Raw genomic sequence first — 16699 nt, forward strand, 5'->3', positions numbered from 1 at the left:
TCACCTGGGCAAACCCTGAACGGCGCCGGGGCCTGAGGTCTGCCCACTGGAGGCTTTGCTTGCTTGCGTCTGGGCCAGGCCCCAGAGGTAACGTCCTCAGGTGAGCCTCACAGGGGACAGGGCACTCAGAGGACGCCCCCCAACCAGCAGCATCAACGCAGCCTTCTTAGGAAGGCGCACTCTGGGCCACACCCTGGACCTTGGGCATCAGAACCTCTGCAGCCCGGCCACCCAGGTTTAGCTCCGACCAGGTACGGCCAGGTAGACCTGGACTCTGCCGCTCTCCTGCCGTGCACGGGCACCGTCCCCATTTCAGACCCTCAGGAGAGAAAATGGTTCACTGTTCCCTGCAGCCACCAAAACGGACACTCATTTTCTAAATGACTTGCAGATCTGTTTTGACCACCTCTGAGCCGCCACACGGATCAGGCGGGACCGCGTTCCAGGAAAACAAAGCGAAAGGTGAAGCAGCTGTCAGACTTAAGGTCAAGAACCCGCAGCTGGCACCGTGGGGCGCTGACCTGGGAAGACACCGCCCTGGGAGCCCATGCAAGAGGGGGCTGGCCCGGAAAAACCAACCCGAGTCTCCCGAGTGGGAAACTTCTTCCACTCAAAGACCACCAACTGCTCCTGGTGTGTGGAGAAGAAGGAAGCCAGGGCAGGAGCCCCAGGGAGAACCAAACTATAAGGCTGGTCCCGCATTTTGGCGCTCAGGTCAAGGCACCAGAGAAGAGAAAGGCAGTGAAGCCAGAGCCCGCTCACGGACTTCCCCGCCCTCCCACCCACCAACCACAAGATCCAAGGGCCTCACCTTTCACAACGGTGGCCTCCTTCAGGTGATGGGACAAGAAGTCAATGCTGGCGTAGGTGTTGGCCGAGGGGAGGGCACCAGGGCCCGGCCCCCCGCACACCCCACTGCCGCCGCTGCCCCCCACAGCGCTGATGAGACCCCCGAGGCTGCGGGTCCGGCCCCAGGCGCTCTTGTCTCCAGGCTGGGGATGCGGATGCTGCTGGGGGGTCGGTGACAGCCCAGGCTCGTCCCTCACGTCGATGGCGATGTAGTTGAGGCCATTCTGGAAGCCAGCGGAGGTCTCCCTGCACATTGGAGAGCCACTGCCCCCAGGGCAGCCCACCAAGCCGCCCGGCTGACTCGGTACCCACGGGCGCGCCTGCTGGGGGGGCGGCGGCTGCAGCTGGCGGGGGGACACGGGGTGCTCGTCACCCCCACCCAGGATGCCGCTGCCGCCCCCTTCGCTGCTTTTCCTGAGAGAGACGTTTTCCACGGAGGCCGAGTTGTGGCGCTTCGGGTTATGGGCGAAGGACGGGGACACAGGGGTCACAGTGGTGGTCGAGGAGAAGGTCTCAGAACTGTGGCGCCGGCGGCCCCCCTGTGGGTCTGCGCGGATGACCTTGGCTCCCCGGTGCGGGTCTGGGGGCTGGCTGGCCTGCAGGAAGGCCTCAACTCCTGACACCTGATCCATGAGACTCAGCCTCTTCAAGCCAGACGTTGGACTGGTAACACGGGCACCTTCCGGCTTCGGGGGGGCCGCGATGGGTTGTGGCGGGGTGGCAGCCACGCCAAAGGCCATCTCGGTGTAGTCACCGTTGTCCCCAGTCTCCGAGGACGAAGAGGAGGCAGCGCTCGGGCCCTGGCAAGTGGATGCCTGGGGCAGGCGGTACAGCTCCCCTGGGGGAGGCGGCGGGGGATGCTGCGGCTGCAGCGAGGATGTGGGGGCCGCGGGGCGCGGGGGCAGCGGCGGGTAGGGGGACGAGGCCTCGGGGGACAGCAGGGCATCCAGGGAGCCCACGGGGTCCCCGCTCTGGGTACCCGGCTTGGGTGACTTGGGCGAGCTGAAGTCGAGGTTCATGTAGTCAGAGAGCGGGGAGCGCTGCCTGCTGTCGCTGCTCGTGCCCGGGGTGCCGGAGCCCAGGGACGAGGCTGGGCTGCTGGCGGACAGCAGTGAGGACGAAGAGGCCGCGGAGGCCAGCAGCCGTGGCGCGGGCGGAGACAGGCGAGCTCCGGCGTCGCCAAAATCAATGTTGATGTACTCGCCGGGGCTCTTGGGCTCGGGTGGCAGAGGGTACTCGTGCATGCTGGGCAGGGTCTGCAACCCCTCCAAGGACAGGCGTGTGGGCCGCACCAACCGGGCGCGCTGGTTCAGGAAGCCCTCTGGGCGGCTGCCGCTGCTGCCACTCGGCCTGCTGGGCGAAGGCACTACTGGGTGAGGAGGCTGGCTGTGGCCAGCTCCCGCCGCGAAGGCGCTGCTGGACGGCGTGGCCCCGGGGCTGGCCGGTGGTTCGAGCCTCTCCTCTTCCAGGATGCGCCCCACGGGGGAGCTCATGAGCACGTACTGGTCGTTGTCCCCATTGCACGTGTAGGGAGCCTTGTAGGAGCGGGGCAGGGAGCTATAGCAGTAGCCAGGGACTCCCCTGAGCATCTCCCCGCTGCCATGCAAGGCGGCCGAGAAGAAGTCGGGAGGGGTCCCCGAGGTTCCCGCGTCGCTGGGGGACATATTGAGGTAGTCCCCATTCGGGAGCAGCTTGGTGTCGGCGTTCTCCATGGACAGCTTGGAGCCACACCACATACGCATGTACCCACTGTCCTCGGGGGAGCTCTCGGCTGGGGAGCTCGTCTTGTAGCTGGCCCCGCTCGCTGGAAACGCCCTGCTGACCGTAGGGGTGGGAGCGGGCACCGTGGTTCCCGTGGGGGGCAGGGCTGCGGCGACAGCGGCGCGAGGCTGCAGGATCTGCTTCGGGGCGGACACGCTAGTGGGGCTCATGGGCATGTAGTCGTCACTCTTACAGCTGCCACTGCCCCCACCCAGGAGGGCCACGCCAGGGGTCATGGGCATGTAGCCATCGTCGGCACCCAGGTTACTGCTGGAGCTCCTGTGGGACCCGATCTCGATGTCGCCGTAGTCCTCGGGGTAGGGGTGGTACGCCACTTTGGGAGAGGACGCGGGACAGGTGGGGCAGAGGCGGCCGGAGCTGCCGGAGAAGGTGGCCCGCATCAGGGTGTACTCATCCAGGGACGCGGAGGAGGGCTGCGGCACCGGCCGCTGCCGGGCAGGCGTGGTCAGGGAGTAAGTCCTCTTCCTCAGCCCCCGGTCCAGGTCCTGGGCGCCGTCCCCGGACACTCTGCGGTAGGGGCGGCCGCAGTGGCTCAGCGGCCGGTCCATAGTCATGTACCCGTACAGCTCGCCCCCGCCGCCGTCCCTGGCCGGGGGAGTCTCGGCGATGGACTCGGGCGTGTTGCTCCTGTGGCTGCAGAAGGCTCTCAGGTCGCCGGGGCTGGAGCCGTACTCATCCAGCGACATGAAGCCGGGGTCGCTGGGGGAGCCCGAGGCCGAGGCGCTGCCGCTGGAGGGCCGCTGGCTGGCGGGCTGGTGCAGGGGGTGCTGCGGGTGCGGGTGCGGGCCGGGCGGCGGCGGGTAGGAGCCGGAGCCGTGCCCGCTGCTGGACGACAGGCTGCCGGGGCTGGTGGCGGCGGGCGGCGAGCGCGCCACGGGCATGGACAGGGACCGGCTGTGCTGCAGGGCGCCCCCTGCCGGCGCCGGCGCCCCCTTGCTCGCGCGGGCCCCGCAGCCGCCGCTCAGGGTGTGCGAGCGGCTCAGGGGCGCGCGCACCGGCCCGGGGCTCAGGGGACTCCCGGCCACCGACACGGGCCTGCCGCCCGCCGCCCCCGCGCCCGCCGCCGCGCCGCCGTCGCCCTCGCTGGCCGTGCGCACCCGACACGAGCTGCACTTGGCGGCCGGCGGGGTGGCGGCCAGGCTGTCCGTGCGCGAGCGGCGCACCAGGCCCGTCTGGCTCGGGGGCAGGTTGACCAGGTGGTGGTGGCGGCGCGCGCCGGGGACGCTGATGGGGTGCGTGGAGGACGAGCCCGACGACTGGCTCTTACTGCGCGGCCGGAACTCGAAGAGCTCCTTGAGGGCCTTCATGGCCTCCAGGATGGTCTCGTGGATGTTCTGCGCCACCACCGAGTCGTCGGCCTGCATCCACAGCTCGCCCGGGCCCGTGACGGCCGAGCGGCCCACCTCGATGAAGAAGAAGCTGTCCGAGTGGCCGCAGCGCCGGATGTTCATGAGCTGCAGCGTCACCGACGGCTGCTCGCAGTTGAGCTTCACGAAGCCGATGGTGCGCGCCGACAGGCACAGGCGGTACACGCCCGTCAGGTTCTTGCTCTGGCCCAGGCCCTTGGGCTTCAGGTTCACCTGCCACACCTCGCGGTAGGCGGCCGTGGCGGGCGCCACCAGCCCGTAGCTGTCATCGGCCGCGGCGGCGCCGGCCGAGCCGCCCAGGGCGCCGGGCAGGGACGCGCTGCAGGACGCGGCGGTGGCGGCGGCCGGGGGCGCGTCGCCGGCGCGGCCCTCGCTGACCAGGTCGGTGAGCGCGCGGTACCAGCCCTCCTGCTCCTGCTCGTTCTCGGCCGCCACCGCGAAGTACTCGTCCTTGGTGTAGAGCGCGATCAGGTACTTGTGCTTGGCGTCCGCGCGCTTGTTGATGTTCAGGCAGCAGTCGAGCGCGATGACCCGCTTCGGGGCGCCCGCCTTGCTCCGCCACTTCTTCTCGCTCTCGTAGTACTCGAGCCGCGGCGGCTGCGGCGCCGGCCCCCCGCCCGCCGCCGCCGCCTCGTCGCCGGGCCCGCGCAGCACGAAGAAGCGCTTGTGGCCGTGCTTCTGCTTGCGCAGGTAGCCGCACTTGCGCACGCTGTGGTTGTTGTTGTTGTTGTTGTTGAGGTTGGGGCCGTCGCCGCCCGCCGGCCCCGGGGCCCCGTGCAGCGGCGGGCTCGCCATCGCCGGCGTTTCAGGCCGCGCCGCCCGGCCGGGCGCGGAGGAGCTGGGGGCGCGCGGAGGGGGGCGGGGGCGCGGGCGGGGGCGGCTCCCTCCCCCCCCCTCCGGTTCGTCCGCCGGAGCCCGCGTCCCTCGGGCCCAGCGGTGGGGAAGGCTGGGGGAGGCCCGCGGGGGCCGGCCCCGAGCGGTGGCGCAGCGCCCTCCGCGCTCCCGGGCCCCGGAGGATGCCCGGCGCGGGCGGTGGCCGCCCCCCGGCCCTGCTGCCCGCGGCCGCTGCCTCCCGGGCGAGATCTGTCGGGCGGCGCCTGGGGACTCGCTGGCTGGGCCGAGAGTCGGGGTCCCCGCGCCGAGCGGCGGGGCCGAGCCTAAGGCGCGCGCAGCCGCACGGGTCCCGCCGCTGCGCCGCGCTCCGGGGTGCCGGGGTGCGCCCAGGCACTCGGGGTCCGCGCCGCCACCGGGGCTGCTGCTGCCGCTGCCGCTGCCGCTGCCGCTGCTGCCAACGGCGACCCGGGCTCGTCGCGGTCCCCGCCGCACAGTGAGTAACACATCGCGCACCGAGTGACTGAACTAAGAAGAGCAAAACAACATGTGACTCGGCGTTACGCAGGCACACACGGCGCGGCCGCCCCGCCCCGCCGCCCGCATTGGCGCCGCGCCCCCCGACGGACGGCCGGCGCAGCCAATGGGCGCGGGCCGCGGGGGGGGGCGGGCCGCGCGCCCCCGCCCCGCCCCCCTTTCTCCCGGGGCTGCGTTTCCCGCCGTCCCCTCCCCCTCCGCGGAGGCCGGGGCCCGGGCGGGGTGGGGGCCGGCCCGAGCCTCATTAATCAGAGGCTCGTTGTGGATGCCGGCGGAGGAGATGCCACCCAGGGCGGGAAAAGGGGCGCGCGGGAGGGGCGGGGGCCGGCTCGGCGCGTAGGGCCCGTCCCTCCCGCCTCGGACTCAGTTAATTGGGCTCGCAGCTTCCGCCGGGGAGGAGACCGGGGGAGGGGACGCCGCGCGGGGCGGGGGCCGGCGGAGATCAAGGGCCGGGACCGCCGGCCGGGGCTGGGCGCCGGGGACCGGGTGGGGGCCGGGGCCGCAGCGCCCTTCCTCGGGCCCCGCATCGCTGCCGCCGCCCTCGCGGGGGCCGGGAGGCCCTGAACTCGGCTGCCCTCTCCTCACCCCTCCCTCCATCACGCACTTGGGCGCGCGGATCTGGCGCCCAAACTCGGGGTGGGCGCGCGCCCGGCCGCCGCGGCGGGTGTGCGCCTGGGTGGTTCCCGGGAGCCCGGCCCGCGCCTTGTTTACGAGCATCCCATTAGTCACCGGAGCGCGCCGGGTCGGTGGCCGCGCGGGGCCCTTTCCCTGGGAGGAGGGGAGGGGCGCGGGCGGCGCCCCCGACCCCGGACCGCGCTCCCCTCGGGCGGCTCCCGGCGTCCCCCCCCACCCCAGCCCGGGGGCGCCCTTCCCCCGCACCCAGGTCGCGGGCTCTTCCGGGGCGTCATCAGCGCCATTCACTTGTCGGGCGCCCGGGAAGTTGCCGTCCCCGGCTCGGGATGTGGTCGGAGGAGGAGCGGCGGGACGAGCAGGCGCGCAAGAATGCGGTTTCCATAGCGCCGGGGAGAGGGCGGGTGCCGGCGGGGGCGCAGCCCGGGCCCGGGTCCCCGCGCCGAGGGCCCTCCCCGCCCGACCCTCGCGGTCCCGGGCGGGCGGCTCCAGACCTGCGCGCCCTTCGCGGGCGGCGACGGCCTCCTGGAAAATGCCCTTGAAGAAGCGCTTCTAGTGTTTTCCATCTACAGGGCTTTTGTGGTGGCTTTTGTGACTTTCGAAGTCGATCACAAATAAGCAGCCCTGCAGCCGCGTCTCCTAAATGTCACCGTGGGGGCAGCGGGGGGGAAGGGGGGGCGTCCCTGAGCGGAGAGCGGCGCGGGCTCCGGGCCCCTGCGGAAGCCGAGAAGGCTAACAAAACCAGCTCTTGTCTATTCTGTTCCTCTAATTTGTGTGTCTTCGTGAAATAATTGGAAACAATAATGTTGGTTATTTTCTATTAAGTCCTGGAAGTTTGCCTTTGAATGTCCTCTACAGTTTACAAAGGTCTTTATTTTAAATATAATGAGATCTTAAGTCTAAGGGTAATAACTTAAAATTGTGATTTTTGAAAGGGTAATAAATATTTTCACATATTTGTCCGCATGTGACTTAAGGATTCTGCCAGTTGGTCTTCTGTGCCAAAAAAGCCCTATTTACACAAAGATAACAAGGGTTTTAGCCCGAATACAGTTACGTTTCTTGGGAGTACCGTGAATTTGGGAGAACAGAGCTTGCCTCAAAGACGTGTATTTAAAGTCGATCTTCCATTTTAAGTCATGCTTTAAAAAACAATACCTTTTGGAACGTCGTATCAAGTGTGTGTGCCTGTATGTGTGCGCACGTGTGTGTGTGTATGTGTGTGTAAGATTGTGTGTCTGGCGCACCTTCATAGACTTGGTGGTTTTCTATTCTTTTTAGATCTTGTTGTCCTTTCTGTGTTAACAAACGTTGCCTAGCAATATGTCTACTCAGAAAAGAGAGATGACAGGATTCTTGGAATTTGAAAGAAATGTGGCCCAGTTTTGTCTGCTTTGTGATGATTTCCATCTCACTTTGTGAGGGATCCAAATGGGCCTGCCTATATGTTCCGCAACCCTGACTAGCCAAGGGTGATCCTGGGATAACCTCTTCTCAGCCTGGTGGGGCTACTGATCTCCTCCAGGAAAGTATCTCTTGCAATTGTTTCATTCTTTTGCTTTTGTCTCTGGCCTCTCCTACAAAATTAGATTTTCGCATATTCTCTGAATCCTTGTTTGCTGTGCCCCTCAGACGTTAGCAAGTGGCATCTCTGGAGTGTTTGTTTTTTTCCTTAGGGCTATTCTAGTGTTAAATGCCATATTCAAGTCAAGGTGTTAGAAACCCGAAGTCCGCACTTGGCGCTTTCCCCACGTGCTGCCTCCGTCACCAAGGGAGGAGGGTGACGAGCTCTCACCTACATCAGTGGCATTCTCATACCAGGAAGATCACAAATCTGGAGCAAAACTGCAAACTAATTGTCATTCTCAAGTCCTAGAACCTCTAAATACAAGTGTGGGAGGCACAATTTCCATTCTCATTAAGAAGTCAGCCCATGAAACCAACAGTAAGGAACTCTGTAATTAGAAGTACCCCTGTCTTCTTCCTCAACGAAGGAGCTCATTGTCTTTCTCCCTTTCTACTGCCAAATAAGCTATTTATTTATTTAAAGCTTGTCCGACACCTTGTGATTTTCCAACTGTTCTCCCGTACTTTTTCAGCAAAAGTCAGCTAATAACATCTGTCAAGCAGCTCTCCACGCAGGGCTGGGTGCTGTTTCGCATGGCCTGTTGCCAGCCAGCAGCCTGGATGAAATTTTTTCTCATGGTCCAAGATCCTTCCTTGGAAGTTCTCCTTGGTTTTACAGATAACTAAATGGTCATATCTTTTAGCCAGGACTGTTTTTTGTTTGTCCTTTCTGTTTTGTTTACATAGAATCCTACACAATGATTCTTTGATTAAAACAAATGTCCTTCCTGGGATCCTTTAATGACCTTTCACAAAGCAGTCAATTTCATAAAAAAGTAGACATTAAAAATGTATCACAAATCCATAATACAAATAATAATAATACAAATAAGAGTAAGCATCATTCTCTTCGCTGGTTCAGGGAAGGCAGACACACCTAGGAGGACAAAAGTAGATAACATTTTAATGCTTGGGAGGTTTGGGGGGGTTTTTTGTTTTGTTTTTTCCTTTGTAATTCTTTTTTTTTTTAAGATTTTATTTATCCATTTGACAGAGCTCACAAGCAGGCAGAGAGGCAGGCAGAGAGAGAGGAAGGGAAGCAGGCTCGCCACTGAGCAGAGAGCCCGATGCTGCATGCTGCGGGGCTCCATCCCAGGACCCCGAGATCATGACCTGAGACAAAGGCAGAGGCTTTAACCCACTAAGCCACCCAGGCGCCTCTCCTTTGTAATTCTTAACCCAGTAGTTTTGACGGTTTTTCCTATCTGGATGAGCTGTATCTAAAAACGGTCTGAGCAAATAGTTAAGTGGAGCACTATACAACCAGTTAGAATAGCTTCAATTTAAAATGTGCTTTGGGGGAAAAAAACAAAATAACATAACATAAAATATGCTTTAGGAAGAGGTATAGATTTGAACTTCAGAACCTTATGTCAGAGGACCTAGTTAGTCTTTAAAAAAAGTGGCAGCATTTTATCACAGTTTGCTTTGTTAAATAATGTATTTCAGTAGCTCATTTAATACAGTTCTCTTTCTCTGATGAATGAGCCGTGCAAAAACAGCCTTTTTCCTCATCTAGAATTCATAAGAGGACTTCCTGGACTTTCATAGCTGTTGTTTTTTTTTTTCCCACCAATATATTTGCTAATATGTTTCAACTGAAATTTCACAAGAATTTTGCAACATGCTAATTGTGTGCAACAGAATGATTGACATGAGAGAATGTAAGTACTATTTGGCTAGCTTACTATCTATGCATGGCATTCCAAATGTCTGAGGAGCCAGGGTTTGTTAATAGATCAGATTGGTTCCTTGGAAATTATAAAGGCTTCCCACTTAGGTATTTGTGTTGCTTGTTCATTAAGAATATGTACGTCTTTCTTAAATATTCATTAGCGAGGAGGGATTTTCTGAAAGAGGGATTTTCTAAAATAAATGACTTTCATGGGCGTATTTGGTGGAGCAGACTACTGTAACTTTTAATATAACTTGAAAATAAGAATTCTTCTGAAAAATGTATGCACTGAATTAACACTCTTTAGGAAAACACTCAGTTATGTTGTAGGAACAGGCAGAGCTCACCCAATACCGAAAACATTTCCATTTTAAATATAATTATGTTGAAGAAATTTAAACATATAAACCACCAATTACAAAGTGACTATAGTTAGTGACTTAACATTTTTATCAGTTCACCTCTGGATTTTGTTGTGTTAGAATTTTGAGAATATATTTCTAAATTGGAAAAAAACAACCACCTTTTTTCCCCCCATGGACTTTCCATGATCGAAATAAAAATTTTACATTAATGACTGTGTAACATTACTGTACTGTGAAAAAAAGAGGGGGTTCCTTCTTAGAATATCCCTCTTGGAATACTTGGCCCTGTAGCCTAATACACTCACATTTTGCGTGACCAGATTGGTGCCCTGGGTAGTGCTGGCTGTCAGTGTCCTAGCTGCTGGGTTAAAACATTGTTTGTTTGTTGTTATTGTGGCTTTCTGTCAGAGCAGAACAGAATTGTCTTCTTCTCAATCTGTAGATCATGAGCAGATGACATAAAAGAAAAAAAAAGTCTCTAAAATGACACAGCTCTATTTTGCAGGAGGGAGGGGGAAGGAGCAGTGAGGAGCGCTGTGTGTCCTTGAACAGAGCAAATGTTAGGAAGCAGAGATCAGCCCGCATTCAATTGATCCCACTGTTTGCTCTCCAGCGGGCTTTCACCCTGTTTGTAAACCCCTCGGGAGGTAAGTAGGACAGGAGTCACCCTGCTTTTTGCCAGATGCTCTGGGGTTTTGTGGAACTGGATTGTAGTCAGAAACCTTCTACTTTTCTGCAGTTCACGTGCTGTTTCTAGGCTCGCCTTTGAGTCTGTTCTCTAGAGTTGTTTTGAAATCCAACCTAAAGATAACAGCGAAATGTGACCCGGTCTTGTGAATGGTGCCACCAACTGGCAACGCTTTTTCCCAAGGCAGAGCAGGCTTTTTTTGCAAGACGTTGCAGTCAGAGTAGGGGCAGAAAGTTGGTTACAACCTAACATCCATTTGCTTTGCACAAATCTTTAAATAAGCTGCTAGAAACAATGAGAGAAAACAAAGAAATAATACGGGCAGTGAGCCACCCAAGGCATTATCAGGGGACAAAGGAATGGCTACACTGAGTTTAAAAACTTATTTTTTTTATGCCTGGGGAAGTATCAAGCTAATACATTCAAATTTAAAATCCATTTCCTATCTCAATTTGCATATGCATTTATCAAGAATAGTCAGTGGATAAAAAGTGCACATCAGTGTTCGTTTAAGAGCTTAGAAAGCCACCTAGCCAACAAAGTTAAAACAAACAAGGATCTAAACTCAGGACTATTCTGGAGTAAACGTGAGTTTACAATCAAGATTTGCTTGTCTTGCAAGTGAACTTTTTTTTTTAATCATATTTCTTCACTACATTGACCTACCAGTCTCACATTTTTTGAGAATAAATGCCGGTCATCTTCAAGGATGTTGAAAAGCAAAATTTGAAAAAGTATGGGTGGGAAAGAAAATATACCTTAAAAGCTAAGAAGAACAGAAACACTTTTAAACTATAAACAATAATGGCAGTTAATAAATGTCCAATGTGGCTATTTTTTATTGAAATAATTTGAACTTAAACACTTAACTTATTCATCAACTTTCAATGTATAAATTACATCTTCTTTTTAGTTGTTCTAATTCATCCTCAGGCAGTGCAAGTAATAGAGACGCTCAAGAGAGTAATGCCACTTAGAGGTAAGCTCTCTGTCTAAATGGAGCAAGATCGGAAGACTCAAGTTCTTTGCCACCACGCATGTTCTCCAGGTACATTGACCTGCGGAAGAAAAAAAATGCCGACATGGAAAAAGCGGTATTATAACTGGTAAGGGCTGTTTATCAGTACACGCATGTATGTTACGATTCTTGATTCTTACCGGCTTATGGGACCAGCGAAATATATGTAATTGTCCCATGATTCTGACCCCGTGTAAAGACATGATTCCAGTGCAAGTGGGAATGGAACCTCGATCTTTCAAACCCACTCACGTGGGCTATGGGCCCACGTACGACTGTAAGAACGATTAACTACTCACATAGTTACTATACTTTTGCCTTGTCTAGGACACTTAACAGCAAATGACATCGACTGAAACGGCTTGAGGAAATATGAGTTAGCGAGGTTCGTAAGAAAATAACAGCAATGCTCTTAGGGCCGTTTCCTGCTGGCTGTTGAGAGTTGGGTGGAAAGGTCAGTTCAAATAAGGTCGTTCTAAGAATGACCACTTTGAGTGTAAATACTGGCCAGAATTTCACCTTTGCTGGCTCTTTATTAAGATTTCAGCCTCTCGTCCTGTTAAAAGATGGGAAAAATGAGAATTCTATACAAAAGTTCTCTTAAAATTACATTTTATAGGGTGAGAATGCCTTTTTACGTGGTAAATAGAAGAACTAAAAAGCCGTATTTATCACTGCTACTGAAAAGCAAACAGAAAATGAAGCATATTGCTATTTTGAGAGCTGATGTTTTTCTGTTTTTATTTTGGTAAACTTGTACCTGATTTTAACATTTCTACACACCGAGAGTGTATTTCAATTTCAACATGACACCTATACACCTTATAGGATGAATTAAAAGGGAAATCAATATGCTTGTAGCCATTTGGCCCCATTGATTAAAGTCACACTGTTTTTTAATTACAGAATAATAGGACAGGAGGGATATCCTTTACTACTCAGGTGAATTTGGGTGTTCCTCAACCCAAAATATAAAAATCACTAAACATATGTTCAGTATTTGTCAAGCTTCAAATGTATTTTAGGAATTATCTAGAATGTAAGTCTTTGCCCTTTTGGTTTTCTATCTAAATAATAAGGCACTATTTCCTTAAATGATTGATGTTCAAGAAGTTTCTTTTTTCTCTACCTTTTATTTGATATTGTCTCATGATTTGGAAACAAAAATTATTATATGTTATCATGACCATCATCTGGCATGTTCTTAATTTGCTTAACAGTTGATATTAATTCCTAATATTACTATTTTATCCTCTTCTTGCCGATAATATATGGCAGAGAAAGTGATTTTCATCTCTGAGCACAGAGGTTTTACAAACCATCTCCAACATTCTTAGGCGAACTTGTCCCATTTTTTTTTTAAAGACTTTATTTATTATATTAGCGAGATGGAGAGAGATCACAAGTAGACAGAGCAGCAGGCAGAGGGAGAGGGAGAAGCAGGCTCCCTGCTGAGCAGAGAGTCCCATGTGGGGCTCCACCCCACAGCCCTGGGATCATGACCTGAGCCGAAGGCACCCGCTTAACCGACCAGGTGCCCCTTCCCTTTACATTCTTAATCCAGTTCCCTTTTCTGCCTTCTGAATGGTGTTTGCAATCTGCAGCTAATTCCATAGGGGGACAAGCCCTTTTTTTGTCTCCCAGCTTTCTTTACTGGATGGTGTTCCTGGTCATGACTGGATTACAGTTTCAAACATGACAATGCATCATTAAAACATTTTAGTGATAATAACCAAGTGCCCGTTTTATAAATAAGGCACATCCATTTAAAATAGATGAAGGGCACTTACACCCAGAGTCCCCCTTCCAAGTTACCGGCTGAACCCTTCCCAGGGAATGAAACTACTAAATACCGTCTCCAAATTTTGTTTCATGGAAATCAGTTTTAATTAGGCAAACATGACTGATTCTATTTAGTCCAGTGTTGGGTTAATTTTTTAAAAGCCCGTGTGCTGAGCCCGCCCCAGGCTCCAGGCTAAGGACCTATTCGCGTCCTGTGGAATGATGCGGGATACCTGGTTTCTGGTTATGTTATCTGGTGATAAATCCATAATAACCAATGAAATATTTGATTCTGGAAAGTTTATCAATATATTTCAAGCATTCACTTTGTGCTAGACACTGTGTGGGGTCCTCTGGGGACAAAAATGTAAACCCCCAACAACGCAAACCTACAGCCACCGCCCAGGGGGCCCTGCTGGGAGGGACGGTCTTCCCAGGCTCGCTCCTGCTCCCACGCCTCCTGCTGGGTTCCTGAATGAGTGGTAAACAGTGGCCACCCTTCACTTAAGCCTCTCTAGGGACTAGGGACGGGTTTGCAGACAACCGCCCTAACAGAGAAAGCGACAGCTCCTTCCCGGACAAACGGCAAACTTGCTTATTTCGGGCTACAAAGGAGGTGGGCTCTCCAAGCCCCCACGAGTCAGCTGGGACAACCTCAGCAGAAGCAGGTGCACTGGGTCTCTCCAGGCCACCCCCCTAAGGCTTGGGTGGAACAGAAGCAAAGCCCACCCCGAGTCCTGAGCCCAGATGTTCACGTCCTCGCCTGGCACGTGTGTCACGAGGCAGACTAACCAATGAGCTGGTAAAAAGATGGAATGAAATTTCCAGCCCTGGCAGCGCCCCCAGGAAGCTCACAGTCCGCTGGGAAGGAGGGGACGTGTATGCAAATAGCTGAATCGACGGAGCCCATCGTGCTGCATCCACAGCTGGAGAGACAGCCCGGAACCTGGTGCATTTCCCAAGTGGGCATTGTACTTCACCAGGGTAGAAGACAGGTTGTCACTAAACGGGGCTGGCATACCGGGACATAGATCTGAAGACTCGTTAAGCTTGCATGTCCGTCTGCTTTCACCGAAATGTCAGTTGAACCAAAGATTTCAATATTAAAACATGAAACCATAGAGTTTAAGAGAAAAATGAAAGAAATTTGGATGAATTCGACTTCCTAAACTAGAATTCTGTGAGGGGAGGTAATCACAGCTGTATCGCAGGTAATGCTTTAATTCTGTCTTTAGTCAGTACCTGAGGGGTCCCGTAAGACCGTAATAAAGAATCCAAAAATGGGCAACGGGACTGAACACAAACGTCACGATAAACTAAATAAGCACCAGAAAGTCTGGAACATACCAAAGTCTGCTTAACCTTTCCCGTAATAAGATAAATGCAAATTAAAACCACAAAGTGGTACAATCATTCACCTATCAGATTGGCTCAGACTAAGAAGTTTGATAGCTCAGTGTGTTTGCCAGAATGTCGGGAGGGGTTCCCACAGCGGGGCGCAGGAGCACCGACAAGAGCGCATGCGCCCAGCCCTTTCGCCAAAGCTACCCGAATGGCAAATGCCCACGGTCCTTGACCCACGGTTTAACTTCTAGGAATTACTCATGCGTACACGAGGCGATTTCTTTACAAGGGTGTTTATCGCATTAATGACTGCACTAGAAAGAAAATACGCCCGTGTGAAATCACATGTACGTATGCAAGTGTATTTGTTGCAGGCTTGCCTGGGATAGCAAAAACTTGGAAGCCAGTTGAATGCCAACAGTTTGGGACTGATCAAACGTTGTCTGTTCCTCTATGTATCTAGCCATCGATATTAGCTCGTGACAGATGGTGTCCCTAATCAAGACTGGATTATAATTTCAAATATAATCATAATGAAAATATTTTAATGATGAGAACCAAGTGCCCATTTCATAAGCAGGGCACATCCGCGTAAAACCTAGCTGGTGTCAGGTAGTATTAACGCATACCAGAATGTTCTGCGACGGGAACGGGGCAGCTCTGTCTACACTGACCGCAATCCCGTTTGAGAATACCGGCAAGGTGGGGATAGGCGTCACAGAACAGTGTGTTTAATGGCATGCTGCTGTTTTTATAAAAAGGAAATGCGTGTGTACACACACAGATGCTCTGGAACCGTACTCTCAAGGCTGGTGACAGTGCAGACCTGGGTTGGAGGGGGGAAGTGGGGTGAGGACCCCCATTGTACCAAATGACTTTTGGGGTTTTCTGGATTTTGTAACCCAAGAACCTATTAAATAACCAAAGATGTGAAAATAATTTTAGCTCTAACGAATGGCTCAGTTGCCCTTGGGTGTGCGGAAAGAGGGGGGAGTCAGCAATGGCTCATGGAAAGTCCTGCATGGTGACGGGGACCCGCAGTGCCCTCTCCTGAGAGAAGGTCAGGGAGGGAGCATGGAGTGAATAATTCTAGAAAGAGCGGTGGCACAGAGCTGTCAGCTGCCCCAGGGAAGAGGTCAGCAGACCTTGGGACGGACAGGTTTGGACAGGGGATCGGTTTGGGGGGCCGGGGCCCAGAGCTGCAGTTAGCTGGGGGCCGGGCTGGGAGGGTGGGTGAGAGGCGGTCACAGCTGCCCAGACCACGCCAGCACTCACAGGCGATGGGAGACGAACCCACAGAGGGTCCTGGGCAGGAGCAACCTTGGAAGTGGGAGGAAACCGGCCAGGGGAGGAGTCCCGGCAGTGAGCAGAGGGGAGTGTGGGGCAGCCGTGTTGATGGAGCACGGCCCGGGACAATGGTGGGGAATCGTCCCGTGAAGTGGGGCTTGACCTCCACAGCAAGAGCGCTTTCCCCCTGGGCATCGGCGGGGATGAGGAGGTTGGAGCGCAGCCCAGAGGCACATGGAAGACTGGCCAGGGTCCCTGCGGAGGAAATGCCATGGGTGCGGCACTTCCCTTCCCTGTGCCGCCAAAGCCCCGGGGGTCAGCGGGGACACCAGGAGCCAGAGAGCTGAGACGGAGAACATGCCGGTCCTGGGGGCAAAGGGCAGCAGCGTCCTCAGGATGGAACTGGGGTCCCCACAGGACACAGACTCAGGTGTACAGTGGGATGACACGTAGAAGAATGTACTAGAAGTGTTTGGGAAACAAAGGAGGAAAACGGGGCTGGTTGAAAGGCACGGACCGCTTAGCACAAGCGTGTGGGAGCAGGTGGCTGGCAGGAGGGGCTTTGCTGGGGGCGGGAGCCTGACGCCCACGGCAGGTTGGGTTACAGCGGCCGTGAAGGTGCCCACTGAGCTGAGGCCCTCACTGTTGCTGCGTTGGCATCCGCAGCTGGTGACCAGAGAGGCTCCAGCCAGGGGCTCCCTTGTGTGGGACAGGGACAGGGACAAGGAGAGGTCTACATGTGCCCCTGATCATTCTGGGGGAGTCCCTGGCACGGAGCTTCTGGGGGTCTCGGACATGTCCGGACACTGGGTCCCCACCATTCCTTTCAATCTCGCGGTTCTGCTTTGTTGTAAATCGTAGAGCCCCCATTCCCAACTTTCCCCCAAAGTGTCGTCTTGCTATCTCTCCTCTGCTTTT

At 55.1% G+C, this 16699-nt stretch overlaps 2 protein-coding genes across 3 annotated transcripts in view; both read right to left on the bottom strand.

The window, feature by feature from the left end:
• Nucleotides 1-4925, bottom strand: part of IRS2 (insulin receptor substrate 2) — a 28379-nt gene extending 23454 nt beyond the window's left edge. For both annotated transcript variants that reach the window (XM_046028193.1, XM_046028194.1), the window contains exon 1: nt 812-4925. In XM_046028193.1, the coding sequence (XP_045884149.1) occupies nt 812-4793 (3982 nt within the window). In that variant the 5' untranslated portion in view covers nt 4794-4925. The remainder of the gene's footprint in view (nt 1-811) is intronic.
• LOC123956103 (proline-rich protein 2-like) lies at nt 4804-6083 on the bottom strand. Its single transcript, XM_046028336.1, has 2 exons — nt 5769-6083; nt 4804-5283 (listed from the first exon to the last, which is right to left on the bottom strand). The coding sequence occupies exons 1-2, from the start codon at nt 6081-6083 to the stop codon at nt 4804-4806; spliced, it is 795 nt and encodes a 264-aa protein (XP_045884292.1).
• Nucleotides 6084-16699: the final 10616 nt, after the last annotated feature.

Source organism: Meles meles, chromosome 14 (genome assembly GCF_922984935.1).
Source record: "Meles meles chromosome 14, mMelMel3.1 paternal haplotype, whole genome shotgun sequence".
Classification (NCBI taxonomy): domain Eukaryota; kingdom Metazoa; phylum Chordata; class Mammalia; order Carnivora; family Mustelidae; genus Meles; species Meles meles.